General features: G+C 33.4%; 3 protein-coding genes and 1 long non-coding RNA gene across 4 annotated transcripts; 1 reads left to right on the top strand and 3 right to left on the bottom strand.

Moving 5' to 3' along the window:
• Positions 1-1,359: 1,359 nt before the first annotated feature.
• Positions 1,360-11,627, bottom strand: LOC124540269 (beta-1,3-galactosyltransferase 5-like). The gene is made up of 7 exons (XM_047117738.1): positions 11,470-11,627; positions 6,512-6,552; positions 5,141-5,318; positions 4,583-4,766; positions 3,491-3,710; positions 2,552-2,674; positions 1,360-1,661 (listed from the first exon to the last, which is right to left on the bottom strand). The coding sequence occupies exons 2-7, from the start codon at positions 6,546-6,548 to the stop codon at positions 1,360-1,362; spliced, it is 1,044 nt and encodes a 347-aa protein (XP_046973694.1). The 5' UTR covers positions 6,549-6,552; positions 11,470-11,627.
• Positions 11,628-13,068: 1,441 nt separating this feature from the next.
• LOC124540112 lies at positions 13,069-16,427 on the bottom strand. The gene is made up of 3 exons (XR_006967122.1): positions 16,268-16,427; positions 13,822-13,927; positions 13,069-13,464 (listed from the first exon to the last, which is right to left on the bottom strand). It is a non-coding gene; the product is annotated as an uncharacterized LOC124540112 (long non-coding RNA).
• LOC124540111 (replication stress response regulator SDE2) lies at positions 15,299-16,180 on the bottom strand. The gene has a single exon (XM_047117543.1). It carries the CDS (start codon positions 16,036-16,038, stop codon positions 15,316-15,318), a length of 723 nt encoding a protein of 240 aa, XP_046973499.1. The 5' UTR covers positions 16,039-16,180; the 3' UTR covers positions 15,299-15,315.
• A 1,387-nt stretch (positions 16,428-17,814) lies between the features above and the next one.
• Positions 17,815-18,838, top strand: LOC124540031 (ubiquitin-conjugating enzyme E2 C). Its single transcript, XM_047117431.1, has 2 exons — positions 17,815-18,062; positions 18,135-18,838. Exons 1-2 carry the CDS (start codon positions 17,863-17,865, stop codon positions 18,562-18,564), a joined length of 630 nt encoding a protein of 209 aa, XP_046973387.1. The 5' UTR covers positions 17,815-17,862; the 3' UTR covers positions 18,565-18,838.
• The last annotated feature ends 1,611 nt before the right edge of the window (positions 18,839-20,449 follow it).

Raw genomic sequence — 20,449 nt, 5'->3', positions numbered from 1 at the left:
ATCCAATAACACAAGAATCAAAAAATATTTCAATTCGAAATATTACGTCATAATTTTCATCGGAGACTTCGCCCGCGCGAAGAGTGGCGGGTATCAGGAAATCAATGATTCATGATCATCAGCTGCACAGGGTTTGAGTAGAAGGGTAGTAATGGAGAGATAGTAATGTAGGGTAGTTCAGATGTGGCATCGTACAAACAAACTCACTTTTTCATCAATTAGTTAGCGTTCCGCCATTTTGAACGCCATTGTACCTCATCCAATGACAACCTGACAGGGAAGATTGTTACACAGATTAAATAAAACAAATCACTTGACCAACAGTTTATTTGTACAAATATAAAAATAAAAAAAAATTAAACTTGTCTTATGCCAGAAATATTTTTTAATATCTACTCCTAATATTTACAACAATACAAATATATAAATAATATAACATAAGAATATAATTATTGAGATCAAAAACTTTTAACTGTTATTCCACACACTTACACACATTTAAGTCCAAATTAACTTAAATATCCTACGGTGGGGTTAACACCCCTTTTTGGGGGATGATTCCGTCCACGCTTTTTGCACAAACAACGTGCAGGTTTTCTCACGATGTTTTCCATCACAGAACACGACACAAATTAAACAAACAAATCTAACTCATTAAAAGTACTTAATTAATATTTACTTAAGTCAATTATAAAAATGAAAATCTAATTCAAATTTCTAAACTTATTCATTTCTTACACGATAGTAAATAAAATATAGCTTTATAACTTATAAATATGTGTACGACGCCTTGCAAGCATAACGTTAATCTAACACTTAGCTTCCAAACTTAGTATCTTCTCATATGCAGCCAGAATAATAAATCCTATATATTAAATTCAACGATGCCGTTTCTTCCAAGGCAGTAAGTTGATACAAATAATTGACTTTTGTTACGAAATTAGTTTTAATGCTGTTCAATGTAATGAGGTAAAACTCATAAGTCAAAGTTAGACGGTACAACAATTATAAATTAACCTAAGTCTATGGATTGAATTTATCTTGTCTATTGCTCATATAGCGTTGTGTTCCTCCTAAGAATTTATACCTTATGAAATTAACCTTAAATTCTTATGACGATAATAACGAAAATAATCATAAAAGAAAACTTAAATGTTGCAACAAAATCAGTTTAAAATAATTAAAATTCAAAGTGTCTTTCACTATCAAAGTAATGAACAATAATACAAAATTAAATTAAAACTTAAATTCTATATAATTTTACATCTTCCGTTCTCATAATGAAATCCCCCCCCCCCCCATTATCAGTGCCCGTGTCACTCACAAACATAACATACAATAACACACTCACTCATAGCATCAATACAGAAACCATTCACTCCAGTACGAGTCAACGAAGTGGTCACAAAAGCCGCTCTTGGCTGCAGCCTCCACTCTCGACCATGAGTCCCGCATCTCCCTCGGCGCCAGGCTGTGCGCGGACGCCAGCCCCGCGAACAGGCAGCCCACATTGACCACGGGCCTGTAGGGACTCAGGCGGTGGTCATGGGTCAGGTTGAGGCCCAGCCTCAGCTTGGCCACCAGGTAGGTGAAGTAGACGTCCTCGAGATTTATCATCGGCACCTCGAATGCCGTCTCTAGAATCTTCTTAATAACTTTACCTGAAAATGATCAAATGCCAGCAATCGTTACTGCGTTCTTCTTTACTTGGTGATAGGACTTAGTGCAAGCCCGTCTGGGTAGGTACCACCCACTCATCAGATATTCTACCGCCAAATAACAGTACGCAGTATTGTTGTGTTCCGGTTTGAAGGGTGAGTGAGCCAGTGTAACTACAGGCACAAAGGACATAACATCTTAGTTCCCAAGGTTGGTGGCACATTGACGATGTAAGGAATAGTTAATATTTCTTACAGCGTCATTGTCTATGGGTGATGGTGACCACTTACCATCAAGAGGCCCATATGCTCGTCCGCCAACCTATACCATAAAAAAGGGAATTTCCTCCTTTCTTTTTGAGTTCGGAAGTAGCCAGCGTGTATATCTGGGTAGTATTACTTGGGACAGTTTGTAAAATGAGTGAGCCAATACCAGGCTCGAGGGATATCAATCAAAGTATTATCTATACAAGTAGACTCATACATGTTTCTTTGAATGGGCATGTTACCGGATCGGAAAGCAAATTCTAGATCGCACAGATGGCCCAGTTGTCAGAGCTGTAATCTTAACCGATGATTGCGGGTTCAAACCTACACAAGCACCTCTTATTCATGTGGTTAGTTTATGACTATAATTCATCTGGTGCTCAGCGATGAAGGAAAACACCGTAAGAAAACCTGCATGTGTCTAATTTCATAGAAATTCTGCCACATGTGAATTCCACCAACCCGCTTTAGAATTAGGAATAAGGAATATGTTCCAAATCTTCTCCTCAAAGGGAGAGAAAGCTTTAGCCCAGCAGTGAGAAATTTACAATTGTCGTTGTTTCAGCGATAATGTCGGCTGTTGCATACATTTATAAATGAAACTCGTAACAGTCGTCAATATTTACCGTTGATGAGGTAGCCGGTCCCCGAGAGGTACTCGGAGATGAAGTCTTGCCGATGCAGCCAGCGCGGCGCGAACCACTTACTATACTCGTCGCGATGCAGGTAGTTATTCATTTTCCTGTACCCTGAAAAAATTACAACCCAAAATTCCTTGTTAAAAGCATACTATAATTTGCAAGCTTTGCAGACGCTGCAGATTTGCAAAAATGTCTCAAGTTTTAGAGAACTGTACGACTACTGAATAAATACGTCTTTTTCTAGAAGCCAAAGTGGATGGAAGGAATCGATGATTGCAATCAAAATATACTTTTTTCGAGGAGGCTTTTACAAGCACTTTTGAATCGTCATTTAACAACTATATCCAATATATATATACCACCTACATAACAACTATATATACTTGGTGGTAGGGCTTTGTGCAAGCCCGTCTAAGTAGGTACAACCCACTCACCAGTTATTCTACCGCCAAAAAACAGTACTCAGTATTGTTGTGTTCCGGTTTGAAGGGTGAGTGAGAAAGTATAACTACAGGCACAAGGGACATAACATCTTAGTTCCCAAGGTTGGTGGCACATTGACGATGTAAGGAGTAGTTAATATTTCTTACAGCGTCATTGTCTATGGGCGATGGTGACCACTTACCATCAGGTGGCCCATATGCTCGTCCGCCAACCTATACCATAAAAAAAGAGTACTATACCACCAACTATAACCGGTTCGGAAAGTAGATTCTACCGAGAAGAGCAAGCACCACTGAATTTTCATCTGCTAATTTGTGTTTATAATTCCTCTCGAGTTCGTCGTTAAGAAAACATCATAAGGAGACCTTGTGTCTAATTTCAACGAAATTCTGTCTTCTTCTCAAACTGAGAGGAATCTAGCTGTGGGAAAGTTTACAGGCAGTTACTGTATCCTATCTCTGAAGGTACCGATCAACCTACCTACAAGATCCCTCCCTGCCGTCTCATGCAAGACCCGCTTCAACATCCAAGGGTTCACTAACACATCATCGTCGGTCTTGAAGAGCATCAGCCCCGTGGGGCAGCGCTCCGATGTCCATTTGAGCATGAGCGCGGTCTTCAGGGTCAAGTTCTGGTAGTGATCTTGAAAATTGTATATAATAACATCACTATACTTCTTCGCTTCTACGTAATTATCTACCTGAGCGACAAAAAATTACGGAATAATGAAAAATAAGCGGGAAGTGTCAAACCGAACATCCGGTTGAAACAGAGATGCTTTCAATATATTACATAACAGACACAATAAAATACATTAAAAACTTTAGAAAATTATTCAATGAAAATGCAAAAATTACTCCTAAAATATCTTGGAAATGAATACAATAAAAAAGTAAGTTAGATTTTTCTACGATACCGTTAAAATTAGAAAGAGAGAGAAATAATCCCAATAAACTATATTGTAAAATCTTTACGATACTATGTCGAGACGAGCAAGTTATACATATATTTTTTACTAAATGTGCCCACGACTTCAGGCGCGTATATATTTAACAATCAATTTATTCTTGTAGCCTAAGCTACTCCTTTTACATCAGCTTTCTGTCAGCGAAAGTTCCGTCAAATTCATTCCAGCCATTCTAGAGATTAGCCGGAACAAACAGACAGACACACCAAAATTGAAAAAATGTTAAATGTATGTACCGTGTATACATACACATGCACTCTTTAAAACGCGGTTATTTTGATATTACAAACAGACACTCCAATTTTGTTACATGTATAGATAGTTTTCAACATATATATTATATATATTGCACTCCGAAAAATAAAAGTTAATTTCCCTATACAAGGATGTTTCATTAGGTACAACAGGGCTTATTATCAAAACAGCGACTATGCAGGCACACTGATATATTGCCAAATATATCATATATCAGGGAATACATTTGACCATTGTGAACTTATCATCAGACACATCTTCAATACTTCAATTACTATTTGATGGCCGAAATGTGGTACCCGCCCCGACGTTCTCGCAATAATTCTACCACTATGCAAGTGATAACTTACCAGCAAATCTTCAATAGTAGGTCCATCCAGACCCATTATGAAGTATGTCGGCAGATGCTTCGCCCAAGTGCTTCTGATCGCTTCTCGGTGCTCGAAGCGCGTTGGCGATGACGTCACCAGCACTAAAACTGGTATATCCTTCTTCTGTGAGCACACTGTGGAGGACGGCTGGATGAGAACATCACTGCAAAGATAAATGACGTGTCAATTTATAATCGGCAAAACTTTACTTTTATAATAATCCAAGGAAACTTGATGTGTAATCATGCTACATGCATGCATGTTTTATAGATTGAAACTAACGACCTGACCCAGTTTTGCACGGGTGCAATGCTGATACTAAATATAGTAGAGAATATCTAAATTATCAGTGTTTCTTCACTATATTGTCCTCGTATTATATGTAAAAACATTCCTCTCGAATCACTCTATCTATTAAAAAAAACGCGTTACATAATTTTAAAGATCTAAGCATGCATAGAGAAGGACAGCGGTTAGTGATTTTGTTTTGAACTATGTAATGATAGGAAATATTTAGGGTAACAAAACAAATCTTACATTTTATCGAGATAGCTCTTCAGATTCCTGTTCAATCTGAAGTGGTCCAGCTGCTGCACGGGAAGTGGTGGCAGTAGCGCCTCACCCGTGACGCCGGCCAGCCACCACGCGGACACCAGAGACGACAGCGTCAATATTATGAACGCCAGCCGAATCATTATACCTTTCTTACGTGGAACTAGTGGGAGAAAGAAAAAACATATAACTTTATGGACATGGTCCATGGTCTATGTCTGTTCATGAAAGGTCGACATGGCTCTGAATGATAAGACACGTAAAGCGTCCTCCGACAAATTACATTTATAAATCCAGATTAATTAACAATAATACAAGGATAACACTAAATCTATTTAAAAGAACAAAAAGGAGGTTCGTTTGAAAGCATTCATTTCACTTTTGATTAGAAGATTTTTCTGACTATCATTGGAGCCTTATAATATTATGTGTATGTGTTTTTTTCTCTTCTTTCTATGGTAAGGGTTGGCGGACGAGCATATGGGCCACCTGAAGTTAAGTGGTCATCATCAACCATAGACAATGACGCTATAAGAAATATTAACTATTCCTGACATCGCCAATGTGCCACCAACCTTGGGAACTAAGATATCATGTCCCTTGTGCCTGTAGTTACACTGGCTCACTCACCCTTCAAACTGGAACACAACAATACTGAGTACTGTTATTTGACGGTAGAATAACCGATGAGTGGGTGGTACCTACCCAGTGGGCTTGCACAAAGCCCTACCACCAAGTAAAATCTAGATCAAGTCAAGTATAGTGTCTAGATGCATTTATCCTATTAGGTAACTTTTGAAGCACTTATAGATGAGTATCCTATCCGTAAGCAAAACGAAGTGTTTCTTGAATATAGTTCACGAACATAAACCAGTATTTAATACACTTTGTTGCATTTGGTAGACGGAGGCTTTACATTAAATTCAAGACTAAATACAACGACTCTAAAGTGCTTTTATGGGGCTTGATTGAAAATTGATAAAAGGGATTATAACTTGTATTTTAAAACCATGCCAGTAGAGGACTTAAATTCAGGAAAACATCAGCAAATCAGTTAAGCTTTTAAAGGCTTGGGTTTGGTTTATAATCTCATCTTACTCAGCGATGTACACCATCGTACGAAAACCTGAACGTCTGGAAATTAATTCTGTGTCACATATACCTACCCCATACCCGCGCGAAATGGAAAAACATGGTGAAATAAGCTTTAAAATCTCTCTTTAACAGCGGAAGAGGTGAAGACATAGATAATATTTCTCATACTAAGATTAAATGATAATTGATGATTCGTCATACATTTGAAGTATTTTTCTAAAGTGCCTATAACTTGGAAATAATTATACTCGAAATACTCACTCAAATATTGTAAGCAAAGCGCGCTATTGTCACCCATTTATCTGAAATAATATATTTTATAATGAAAATCACCGACAAACGACAACAGCCTGTGAATCCCCACTGCTGGGCTAAAGGCCTCCTCTCCCTTTGAGGAGACGGTTTGGAACATATTCCACCACGCTGTTCCAATGCGGGTTGGTGGAATACACATGTGGCACAATTTCTATGAAATTTGTCACATGCAGGTTTCCTCGCGATGTTTTCCTTCACCGCTGAGCACGAGATGAATTATAAAGACAAATTAAGCACATGAATCAGCGGTGCTTGCCTGGGTTTGAACCGCAATCATCGGTTAAGATGCACGCGTTCTAACCACTGGGCCATCTCGACTCGAAAATCATCTAAATATTCAATTTATAGGATATCAATAATAATTATAGATTCGTGATGCACAATCATTATCACATACATTTAATTTAGGTGTACATTAACAAAGTAATAATTTGTACGGCTTTTCTGCTGTTCTTACAATAGTAATCTCCCACAAATAAACTTATAAGGACGATCGTTACTCATTCATGATTGAAATGATATATTTGTCTAACTCTTCCAACTATTCTGTGAAAATGAATCTTTTTGTTAGGTACGATATAAAGATGCGACTTCAGTTTCGAGTCTACGGTTATTCTTAGATACTGTAGTGTCCGTTACATTCATACCATCTATCATCATTAATATCTATTATTTAACGTTAGTTTAACCTTTAATATCTTAGAATTTGTATGTCAGTAATGATTTATTGTTTATATCGCCATATTTTGCTTTTGTGTTAGTTAATATTCTTTCAAGTAACAAAGTGAGATCACTTACATATACCAAAAATAAATAGGGACCTAGAATCCATACTTTCGGAACACCTGTTCTCAGTACAAATTGAATCTTGCTAATTACAATTATTTAGTTATGTCACAAAAAGTATTAAAAGCGTTTGCCAATTCAAATTCCCAATGGCATGGCAATATAACTGTTTACAAATATTACCTACCATTAGTGTTTATTCTGACAATGAATAATTAATCTGACTTCGTCCACGAAGTTACCGAGAATGTATCACATTAAAATACTGGTATTGCGTACTGTCTGTGCTCGCTACTGTATTGTTTCAAGTTGTAAATATTAATTAGTAACATATGAACACTGTGATATTCTTCTCATTTTTATTATTGGACTGGCAAATAGGCCATCTGATGATAAGTTATCAACACTATCCTTAGACATTGGTGCATTATGAATTTAAATCATTTCTTACATAACCAATACGCAACCTTGGGAACTGAAATGTTATGTCTCTTGTGTCTGTAGTTACACTGGCTCACTCAGTCTTCAAACACTAAACATTACTGCTTTGCGGCACACTATATTATGTAGGTGGTGAACCTTCCTGACGCATTCTTTTTTTTTATTTTGACGGATCTTTCACTGGCGGACAGCTGATGTAACTTAGGCTACAACAATAACTTTTTTTACTAAATTAAAGAATATAACTGTCAAAGACTATATGATTCATATAACACAACACTACCACACAGACATCGTACAATACTGAGTGAAAACTGTAACAATAATACAGACTGTTTACAAATCGCCTTAACGCCTGGAACACATACTGTTAAAAGTTATACTTCATTTCTAGTGAAGAGAGCGGAGACTTCCCAATAGATGAAGCATGTGGCTCCATGTTATAGGTCGTGAATACAAATTCCACTAAACACCACTTTACTATCATATCTTAAAATATATCGGATGACAATTTTGAAAATAGCAGGGTAGCTACTACACACTCATTAAAAATTCTACAAACTCCAATACTTTGTAGTGTTGTGTTCAGTGTGATTGTCAGTTGAGTAACCCAGTGTAACATGCACAAGGGACATAACATCTAAGTTCCCATAATCGTAACAGTTTCACAAAAAGCATCTCAAACGAGCATAATTTTAATTAGCATGTGTATTCTATGCTTAATCTGTATCAACGCCTTTTCTCAGATTATGAAACAAAAGGCACATGGAGCGCGCGGAATAATAAAGTGGAGTAATATAGCGAATACAAGTATTAAAGAACATTTAAAATCGAATACAATTAACTAGTGACCCGCCCCGGCTTCGCACGGGTTCAATACTCATACTAAGTATACTATAGACTTTATTTATTTACGACATCACATTGGAAACTTTACAATTATCAGTGTTTCTTTACTATATTGTCCATGTATTATATACAAAAATCTTCTTCTCGAATCACTATGTATTAAAAAAACCGCATCAAAATCCGTTGTGTAGTTTTAAAGATCTAAGCATACATACATAAAGACAGACAGCGGTAAGCGACTTTGTTTTATACTACGTAGTGATTAAATGATAGTACTTTTCACGTAAACACAAACAGACTAGAAATATGCATTTAATGTAATTGCTTCGTATTCGCTTTTGTAGCTGTACCATTATGTTCAGCGCGCTCCTTCATTAGCTAATTGTCTAAAATACAAACGTCTTTACACCAGACTTAATAATAAATGTGTTCATGCACTATCTATTGACCTCGGGTTCATAAAAACTATCAGTACATCACCAAGTGCTGAATGATCTCATTAATTAAATATAAGCTCAGCATTTTTCCAGAAATTGGGACATACATTCAATTAATACTAGGAACAAGAATAAATTTGTTACTTCAAGAACACCATTACGCAGGGTTAGTAGCTCGTATACGATTTTAAAGAAGGATCCTAGAAAACGTCATAAAATATTCAATTATAAAATTCAAAAGAATCGTTAAAGAGCGTTTGTGTGCTACAGGATATTACAACACTAATGACTTTAAAGTTGACTGCACACCTTGGGAATGTGTGAAAGCCTCCAGGCTTCACTTCTATATTAAAAAAAATCGACTTTGTGTTTGATTCTAGAATTGTCAGATTAATTGATGATTACGTTATCTTCTGACACTCTTCCTCAATCTGAGGCAGATATTTGGAGAAATCGGACTGAACTACCTGAAGCCATACCAAGACAACATGAAGCCGTGGAAATGCTCACTTTTTAAATAACCAATTAGCATGCGTGTGGCTTGAACTGTCTATCAGATGGTACCAACCCATTATCCCAGATATATCAACATGATATAAGCTGCTAACAAGCAGTGCCGTAAATAGCCTTTTCTGCGCCCTGTGCGAGCTTCTATAACTGCGCCCTATTTAAGCAGACCCTTTGCCTATTTTACTATCTCACTCTCTAGAACTTAAACTCAGGTTCACTACTGCAAATGCGTTGCCCATTAACGATAAACACTAAACACAAATACGCCTGTGCGCTGCCTGTAAAAAATTAGCGCGATGTATGTTTTTAATGATACTAGCATGTAAGTACGTTTGTATTGGAATTGAGTACTAGGGGCTCAGCGGAAACTTAACAAGAGCAAAACGAAAAACAATAGTCCTGCCCAGTCAGATGTCACACGTCTTATGGGACTTCCGTGCTACACTTGTCATCTAAAATTTATTTATATCTCAACCGTACCGTTTAATCTCATTCGTTTCTTCCCATCCTACGTGAACTCGGCGAAAACAAATTAAGTAAAGACTAGAAATTGAAGGCTCGTTACTTCTTTGTTACTACTTCTAATCCATAAGGTAGCATGTAACATCGAAGTCAGTAATGTAATTGTTGCCTCACAACCCAAGGTCCTGGTCAAATGTTCTCCGTAGCCTACTAGAATCTGGAAGTTGGCGGATCAACTCCCAGAAGGTATATTAATCTTATCGTTAGTCCTGAGATATTTGCCATCTACATTGTACACATATATAAACATGAATGAACGTCGTTTTTTGTCAATGAATTAACAAGATTATTTATCTCAAATTAAATCGAAACAAATTTTATTCAAGTAAGTACATTGAAGCGTTTTTGAATCGTCAATATTTAAACACTTATACAGGTACGGAAAACAGCCTCCAGCGAGAATAAACGGCAAGTAAAATTCCGTAAAATTTCGATTCCTAAGTGCTCGTAAAAGCATACTTAAATAAAGTACATTTGGATTTTGATACTACTCTTTTTTTCTGTATATATTCTCAACAACGCGAACGTCTATAGTACCCACATATTCAATTTTAAAATTATATTTAATACAGTATAGATATAAACTAAGAAATGGGTCACTAACTCACTATGTCTTCACGTACTTTAAAGAGGTATAATATTTGTATTTGTTTTTCGCTAAAACCTCTTAACCTAATGATATGGCAAACATCACTTAAAAAATGTCTCGAATGAAATTATAACAGTACTAATAGTTTATTTCTAATTTGAAATATTTATAACTCACGTTAGTGGCTTTCATGTATTTATCTTTAACAGTAAATCATTACATAGTATAAAACAAAGTCGCTGACCGCTGTCTGTCCCTATGTATGCTTAGATCTTTCAAATTACGCAACGGATTTTGGGTGATTTGAGAGGAAGGTTTTTTGTATATAATACGTGGACAACTATAGTTAGTGTATCAGCATTGCAACCGTGCGAAGCCGGTTCGGGTCGCTAGTATTATACACCAGACAAAAGAAAACAAGTGTTCCAAAGCATTCAAAGGCAGTCTTTTTACCATCGTCACGTTTAGGATTAAAAACTGATACCAAGTATTCTACAGTTGCGTTCATATGAAATTAATATATTTTATACTTTTTCTGTATTTTATAATTTATTACTCGTTTTAAAACGGATTATTTTGCTCTATTTTTGAATGCTTAGGACATCGCTTTTAATAGGAGCTAGATTAAATTTCTCATACTATAAATAGGTTATATATGTTTTAATTTGTCTTCCATACTATAATGCCGCATTTTCTTGCATACAGTTAGATAATAAGGTTGTGTTGTGGAATATATGAAAAGCCATGTGTAATTAACAATATATACATACCAATATGTCTGCACGAAATTCCACTGTAAATAATATACTCTTCCAAAAGAATTAATCTTATAATTATAACGTCATAAATAAAATACTTTTAAACCCCTAGAGTAGAGATTTAAATCCCTTTGCGGTATAAGTTACCAACCTTGACTATTTACGTTAAACTAAAGCTGTCGATATGTTTTCTTATCTATTATCTTTTTGGGTCTTATCTATCGACGCCCAAATTCGATAAAAAAAAACAGACGAAAGGTGATCTGTGTAAACAATGTCATTCCGTTTCCGTTTCCTTCTAAGATTGTTGTAGTCATGGATATATAGAAAGCTTAGTGATTATTTAAATACTCACTACATTTGGTCGCTCATTCAACTAAACTGCAGACTGTTCACCTGATAATAAGGTGGCTTTCCCATCCAGGCAACTTAGAACGCGTTGTATGTACCTAGACTTAAATATAAATCAAAACAACTTGTTATTCAAGTAATAAAATACGTAGTTACTAATATAGTAATAACACAATAGAAAAAAATATATTTAAAGAAGACTTATTTCGTTGAACGTAAATTTCCGGCGCTTACGACCTTTTCTTTATATTTTAATTTTTTGAATAAATGACATAACGAAGATTAGCGCTGCAGCGAACTTTTGTTACTCTTACCAATATTTGGACAAATTGTTTAAATGATTGTTCTATTTCATAGTATAGGATATAACTAAGAAAATGTTTGTCATAATCATAAGCACAGTCAGATTAGACGAAAAATCCGTATCATGTCCCCTCAACGAATCAAAATGTTAATCAATCCCTCAAAAAGGGAACAAAGCTCCCGATTCCTCGCCTTCTGCAACCTAATTCTAGACTGGTCAGATCTTCCTGGACGAAAGACGCAGGCGCTGCGTTTGCCGAACGGCGGTTTCGATTAAAATTACATACATTAACATAATCCAAATTTAGCTATCGGGTTTTCGTCACCAATATGCTTTACTAGTTGCCCAAACTAAGAACGAGTAAAATTCATAATAATTTCCCCGTTTCACTTCCCCCTTGAAGTTGAAATTTTCAAAAACTCTTTCTTAAAAATCAAAATGAGCGCGAATACGTAAGTCATTTGAAAAGTTACATTGTTTACCTTTTTTATAAATACTGTTGTAATGTAAATTATGTGTTGGTAATGTTCACTTATTCAGCCACTGCACATTCATTGATCACTGAATTAATAATCAATTTATTTTAATTTAAAATAATCAATCATCGTTTGAAATCTTTAAATTTAAAATTGACAGTTTTAAAGTCATTCAAAGACAATAATTTCATTATTATTGACTGCTCAATTTTTATGTAATATTTGAAATTAAAAAATAAATATTTTTATTTTCAAGTGATTTATAGTCGTGTCCTTTGGTTATAATATTTTTCCTAAAATAGATAGTTTTGCATTTGTAAAAGAGAATTAATGAAATTAATAAAATAATGGATGGCATGGATATTTTTAATAATTCACACAGGCTAACAATACAATTGTCTATATATCGATTTATGAATTAAAATCAACTGAATGAAGAAAAAATCTTTATTTTAATACAAATCTTGATTGATACAGATATATTCTATTAAATAATCTTTGGTTGTTCACCATCCCATCAGCTATTACCAACTAAATAATTAATTAAAAATATTATTATAAATGTTTTACTTTTCATTAATTATTAAAAAAAATATTTTACTCTTAACCTTATTTAGCTTAAATAATATTTTTTCCATATTATAAACAAAAACAATTTTAACATAAAATAGAGCATTGAACTAATATGTTATTATTCTGTTTGTTTTTTTTAATATTTTTAATCAGCTTACTATAATTACTTAGTTTCTGCCAGAAAAATATAGCATTTTCTCTAATCCTCGTCAGATGGCTGCTTCACCCAAAAGCCCCACGGAGCGTATCCATCATGCTTTGTTGGTCCCCGGTAAACCTTAATTTGAACGCGGCCTACCTCATCTGAAAATAATGTCGATTATTTTTAATATAATATAATATTTAATAATGTACAGTTACAAATATAACGACGTAAAATATTATTTTATTTTAATCATCTAGGTATCCTTTATTTTAGACAGATGCAAAGTTTAAATTTTAGTTTAAACAACTGTATTTGTAAATTATTATTTTTTTAATTATAAATCTCGAGCGCTTCAAAATTTCAGGCACAAAGGACTTGCTTTTGCGAATTAAAATTGTATGTAAAACTGCTGGTGACTTATGGTATGGTTAAATATTTTTAAGACACCACTGTCTATTGTGACCACTTGTCATCAGATGGTCAATTTTCCTCTGAACTAATTGTTAAAAAAAAACCTTTTCTATCATCAGCTCCATCTCCATCATCATACTCCGATTCTTGAGGTCTGGTCGCGACTAATGCCATGAGGGAAAGAAGAAACAGGGTACACCAAATCATTTTCTGTAAATAATTAAAAAAAACCTCAATAAGTACACATAAATTGTTCTTTAAAATGTTATCGTTTTTTTAAATAAATAATTCATTCTCAATCAAGAAAAACAAAAACATTTTTAATTAAACTAACTTTATTTAATAACCTTACATTAAAAATCCTTACAAACTATGATTTAAGTGGCAGTTTTGTCATTTTGAATCTTTTAGTATAGTTATATATTCATCACATTATACATCAAATATTTTATTATGTATGTACTACATGCCCATTCAAGACAATAAATGGGCCAAATAAGGAATAATAAACTTTCTGACACTGTTCCTACTGTCTAAATTACCCAGTCACACAACAGACACAAAACAAAAATATTCATCAAATTAATCCCATTGTTAAGTCACTTAGTGACATTTATAACGGAAAGGTAGAGGTATATATATAGCAGAATAATATTAAATATATATAGATATGCCAAACCCCGCAGTCTCAACATCTATCTCTGAAAACTATTCTGGACAATTTTAACACCCTTGTCAATATTTTGGTGTACTGCGACAAAATAGGACATACACAACTTATGTGACTAGCTACTCTCATGTATAGCATTCAAAATAATTTAAATTTCAAGTGTTTAAAATTATTTCTAACATTGTTTGGAAAGAACAAAAGTATTTAAATTCTTCAGGCACTTAAAATTTTCTTTGAAATATTAAGATTGAATATATAGAGAAATATGGTTATATAATCATTAATGGTCTTAGTAGTAATGTAATTGATAAGAAATTCATTTTTACTTCTATAACCTTACATTAAAAGTATCAAAGTATGAATATTTCTCTTTCTAAACAAAATCTCGACTACTTTGTAACAAATATAATTGATTACCTAATCAATTACATATTTAAGACAGTCTTATAAATATTGAATACAATGACAAATTATTCTTGTAAGATTACTTTCATAAAAGAACATTTATATTAAAAACATTAAATTTGATAACTTACATTAAATACATGTACATTAATTAATAAGATGTTAATTTATTTTTTAAAAGAAATTCTAATTATGTATTTTACACATACTAACATTGATAGTGTATTAAATGGAATTGTAACATTGGTAGCAAAACAAAATTTGACTACTTCCAGTACACTAGAGACACTATCATTATATTGTCAAGTATTTTTTAGTGTCACAGATGATCTGAATTTTACATTTGTTTATTTTGAAATATAAATATGAAAAAACCTATTGTAGTCACACTTCAATGTGATATGTTCTATAATATATTGTTATAATATTCATACATAATTTAAGTAGACCTAAATGTATACTTCAGAGCAATGACCCATAACATCTTAAATATCCTAACTCTAATATTTTATTACTATGTATACTAGGCTTTACTAGACTCCGACACTCTGTCAGATTCATTGCCGCTGTCTGTTGAAACAGTTTGAGCCGTGTTTATCTTGAGTTCTTCCTCTTCATCTTCGCTTAAAGATGAACAGTCTGATAACTCAGCATCTATCCACAACTTGGGCTTCTTTTTATTTTTATTCTGATTATCTTCTATTTTCCGCTTCGTACCTTCTTTTGATGACCCTGCTGCTTGCCACCCAGCATCGACAGCTGCACTTACACGTTCAGGTAACTCTTCGCGCTCTTTTTCATACTCTGGGTTTAAGTTTACTTTAATCTTTGGTTCAGCGATCAACCTTTCCAACTTTTTCTGTTTTCTTTCAACAGCCTCCCGCTCGCGCTCGTCTTGTCCCTCCAACCATTTTCTTAATCTTTTCTCTTCGTTGATATCACGTAAGCGTCTCCCAGAAAGATCTCGACACGCTTCCCTATTTGTGGTTTTCTCGATCTGAGCTCCAATGGCTCGCAACATAGACCCGAATCCGCCTTTCCCACCAACGAGTCTTGTGAATATTCTGACGACATTATTGCTATTTACCAGACTCGATTCATCTGTGGCTTTCTTACCATTGATAACAACGAATAAATCGTCAGAATGAACACCATATTGTGATGAAATACTGCTCTTCAAATCTGATACGTCTGTGCACTGAATATTCGACAATATATGGTTTTCAAAGTAAATTGTAGAAGCCATTATGGAAAATATATTGCACTATTTACTATTATGATTTAAAATAATCACAAAACAGATTGCAAACGTATTATATTTTCACAAACAATTGACAATTAATAAAATAACATGACATGACATAAGAAATCAGACATGACATGACCTAATGACAATATCTACGAGAAAAGACACAGATACGAAATTACATGAAATCAGTAAAAAACCGAGTTAAAATTTAAAAGTAGGTACTTACAGTCTGCATCATTTCTTATAATTTATTGATTAATTTGAATATATTCGTATACACTTAAAGCTTTACAAATACTGGAGGTTAATCACAACAGTTCGAAACTTTTATACAATATTCAAACTCTAACCATATCATCTACCGTTCACCCCAATTTCACGCATAATTGAACATCTAAAGCACAAAAGAAAGTGAAAGTTTGCTATTCAATTATTTTTACCTTTTATACACGTTCCGAGTTTTCTATTAAGTGTAACGTCATTGTTTATTACGTTTTCATTAAGCACATGGATAGATTAAATGATTTTAAAATAGGCGGATGTATATTAAATTCCGACTTCGATTATTATAAGTTGTTTTCATACAAACCTACAAGATTTTTTTAATTATACTAACTATTATTGAGAAATGGTTTTATTTATAAAATAAGAAAAAAAAGACTCTTTAACAGTTGAAGTAAAAGATATATGGTTTTATACTGCTAAAAACTATCTTGTATATTACGGAATTAAACACAAAAACAGTGTTCTAATTGAACTTCTGTATTGGTTCAAAAGTCCCATTTTGGAACTTCTATAGTTGTTATTATAGGGCTCAGCATATGCACGTCCTAAAGCTCCCAGGATCCGTCAACGGTGAGTGGTAGAAATAAAGGCGTCCTACACCTAAACTTCAACGATTGTAACGATGTTTATCGTATGTTACTAAGAAATGGGTGGTAAAGGACGTGACTTAAACGTGCCTACTAAACGAATAAGAAAATCATAGCTATATTACCTCACATAGTAGGTTTAGATGTATAATATATACCAACTCTTTGATTTCTCCATGGTACATTTAAATGGTAAGTAAAAATTTCCTCACACTGGGTCATTGTCTTAACATAATAGTCAGATTTTAAATGACAGCCATTTGAAAACATTTACAGCACACTACATAAATTAGTTTTACCCAGTATAGGAAAATAATATCAACGTCTGAATTTTTACAATTTGAACCAGTATTTTAAGGTTCCACGTTGTGATCAGATTATCTTACATAATTATTGGAAACAAAAACAAAAATTATGAAAGGCCACTATGCGAAAATTAATCGCTTAATATCTATATAAACACCTCCACCATCTAGCACCCATAGAATACTATAATTATAATACTGAGCAGCCCTATTTTAAATATGTATTGTCGAATAAATACGTTCCAAATCTTCTCCTCAGGGGGCTTTAGCGCAGCTGTGGGAAATTTACAGGCTGTTGTTGTTGCTGTTGTTGAATAAAACTGAAAGCGAAGGATTTTATTAGTTACAAATCACATCAAACCATTAAAACCTCATTTTATCCGTAAGAAATTGGAACGGGAATAGTACGTTTCATTTCAAATTATAAATATTGACTAAAAATATATTTTGGTTTCATTCTAGCAAAGTATTTAACATTCCTAGCATTTTTTATTGATTCAATAAAAGGGGATGGTTGTTTTAGAATTTGTTATGTAATTTATTGATTTTAAATTTAATTGACACGTACATTTCAACATTTAAGGACTGGATGTGTATAGTCTGTGCTCGTTGATTGACGCCATTAATGCTTTGCTGTCAAACGAATGAAATATCCAATAAAATTTGAGCTTTTTAAAATTAACAGGAAGTCGTCGTCTCCTAACAGACACCGAGTGATATCTTATTTCGATTTTTGGAATATTATGGCTCAAAACATTAACCCTCATTACGCGTCTTCGTCAAATCCCGCCAAACAGAATGAGGACACCATAAAATTAAAGGATAATCACGCTGTGAGCAAACGGTAAGATTTTTCATATTTTTTAACTATCATGCTTTATATTGGCAAGTTACTTACTGTTGCTCGTTCTAACAGATTGCAGAAGGAGCTTATGGAGTTGATGCGATGTGCAGACAAAGGAATATCAGCGTTTCCAGAAAGTGAAAATCTTTTCAAATGGATCGGGACGATCAACGGTCCACTGGAGACAGTATACGCGGGTCACAAGTACAAACTGTCCCTGGAATTTCCAAATTCATACCCTTATGCACCACCTGTAGTAAAATTCTTGACACCTTGCTTTCACCCCAACGTAGACGGATGTGGATCAATATGTTTGGATATATTAAAAGACAAATGGACGGCTCTTTATGACGTCCGTACAGTTTTATTATCGATACAGAGCCTGCTAGCCGAGCCCAACACACAGAGCCCCTTAAACCAGCAAGCGTCGTATCTATGGAACAACCAGCCCGCCTATAAGAAATATTTAGATGAATTTTACAATAAGCATAGAGACTCATAGTTCATGTTGGTCGGCTGAAGGATGTTGGGTTCAATTATATTTTGTGTTGTGAATGTGATGACCGGATGGGAGTTGGCACGTTTAATTCAATTCATATTTGTTACAGATTATAAATTCTAAGTTGACTAACTAAAGATATTGTTTAAGTCAAATTGTTTCCATTTAATTCTTTTTATTTATTGTAAACTATTAAATTCTGGATCTGTTGCTTATCACCTGGTTTTGAGGAGTGTGTACTGAGATCACTGACAAATACAATTATTTAGTTCAATTCCATAAATTGTTTTTTTTTAATCACTCATTTAATACCTTATACATGCTTAAATTTAATATTGTTGCCTTTAGGCATGCTAGTAAAAATAATTAAAATTATAAATAAGAGAAAGATATGGCTGTCCAAACCTTTTAAAATTTAACATGAAGTTTATTAATTTATTAGTAAAAAGTAAATTCCGTTTCAACTTTTTTGATAACATCTTCATAAGAAATGAAAATAACTTATAACAATGAATAACATAAAACATGAATTAAAAATAGACAACACGATTGAGTCAAAGTTAAATTTAGAATTTTTACTAGTGCATTTTCACTGAGGTTATTTATCAAACCACGGGCACTAAAAAATTCATCATATTTCTTTAGTTAATGTTTTAAGTGAAAATGTAGTAGTTAGAATTATAACACTGAATGAAAGTAATGGTATGAATTAAATGAAATAATGATAAATGTAATGCATATGTTTCATTTAAATTTATTAAATAGACATACAACAATATAGACATTAATAATGTATAAAGTACATTCACCCATTATGTTGCAGGCACTTTCCGTTTAGAAACAGGCCTTTTTTATTTAATAATATAACAAATTGTCAAAAGGTTTTACAACATCTGTACCTAATTGATATATTTATACTTACTAGTGTGACTTAAGAAACTTAATAACTTAGTATGTGTGCATCTTGAACTTACAAGAAATCTATTTGAATGTTTTGCTGAGTCATTTAGATGATTTCACACATACACTTGGTGCTCATGAAAATACAATCAGTAATATTCAATTTTATTTCTTCCAGAACTTATATGAAATAAATGTTTTTTAAAAAGTTTTTGCACAATATATTTATTAAGGATATCAGCCGATCCTTAGATTAAAAAATGAAATCATTATTTAATCATTATTTCTTACTATAATAAAGAGCTTCTCTAATAATGGAATTAGAATGGCTTGAAATTATTAGTGCCTTGATTAATATTTTTGCAATTTTCTTTTCTATCTATACATAAATCAAATTAAAATTAACAATATCGGTAGATATTGTTTTTTTTTTTATCTCATTAGTCATTGGCACTCATGCACAAACTATTCAGGAGCTATTTATGTGTCGCGTAGGCAATAATTAAGGAAAAGTTCTCATTCATCAATAACAAATATTTATCTGTGGTATTTGGATTTTAACGAAGGGGGTACGATAGGACACCGGTGTATCGCACATGAATAGCTCTTACAATAAAACACATTTTCAATATAAATAAAGTAAAATTTTAATGTTATATTATCTGTATTCCTAACTACTTATTATCTATGGAATAACTTAACGAATTTTGGTCGTTTCTTTTAAATAGATCATATTTAATGCTATGTCTATTCAAAATAAAACAATCAAGACTAGAAAACCGCCTTAAAGGATTAAAATCTAACCAAATAAATATACAACGAATAATAAATATACCATTTGAATTGATAAGGTGATGAAACGGGAACAATATTTCATATTGCGGTATTCCGATATGAAGTTTAGTAAGTATTAATTTTAACAAATTGTCAAAATACTTTTGAAATTCGATTCGAAAATAAATAAATTATAAATACTATTCTGAAAAAC

This window comes from Vanessa cardui, chromosome 24, assembly GCF_905220365.1.
Source record: "Vanessa cardui chromosome 24, ilVanCard2.1, whole genome shotgun sequence".
Taxonomy (NCBI): domain Eukaryota; kingdom Metazoa; phylum Arthropoda; class Insecta; order Lepidoptera; family Nymphalidae; genus Vanessa; species Vanessa cardui.
This window is presented reverse-complemented; position numbering and strand designations above follow the sequence as displayed.

Coding starts and splice junctions, on each gene's coding strand:
- LOC124540031 (XM_047117431.1), top strand. CDS start 17,863: ATGAAATATCCAATAAAATTTGAGCTTTTTAAAATTAACAGGAAGTCG. Junction 18,063..18,134: donor AATCACGCTGTGAGCAAACG/GTAAGATTTTTC, acceptor TCGTTCTAACAG/ATTGCAGAAGGAGCTTATGG.
- LOC124540269 (XM_047117738.1), bottom strand. CDS start 6,548: ATGGGTGACAATAGCGCGCTTTGCTTACAATATTTGA. Junction 2,675..3,490: donor GGCAGGGAGGGATCTTGTAG/GTAGGTTGATCG, acceptor TAATTTTTTCAG/GGTACAGGAAAATGAATAAC. Junction 1,662..2,551: donor GACCGGCTACCTCATCAACG/GTAAATATTGAC, acceptor GATCATTTTCAG/GTAAAGTTATTAAGAAGATT.
- LOC124540111 (XM_047117543.1), bottom strand. CDS start 16,038: ATGGCTTCTACAATTTACTTTGAAAACCATATATTGTCGAATATTCAG.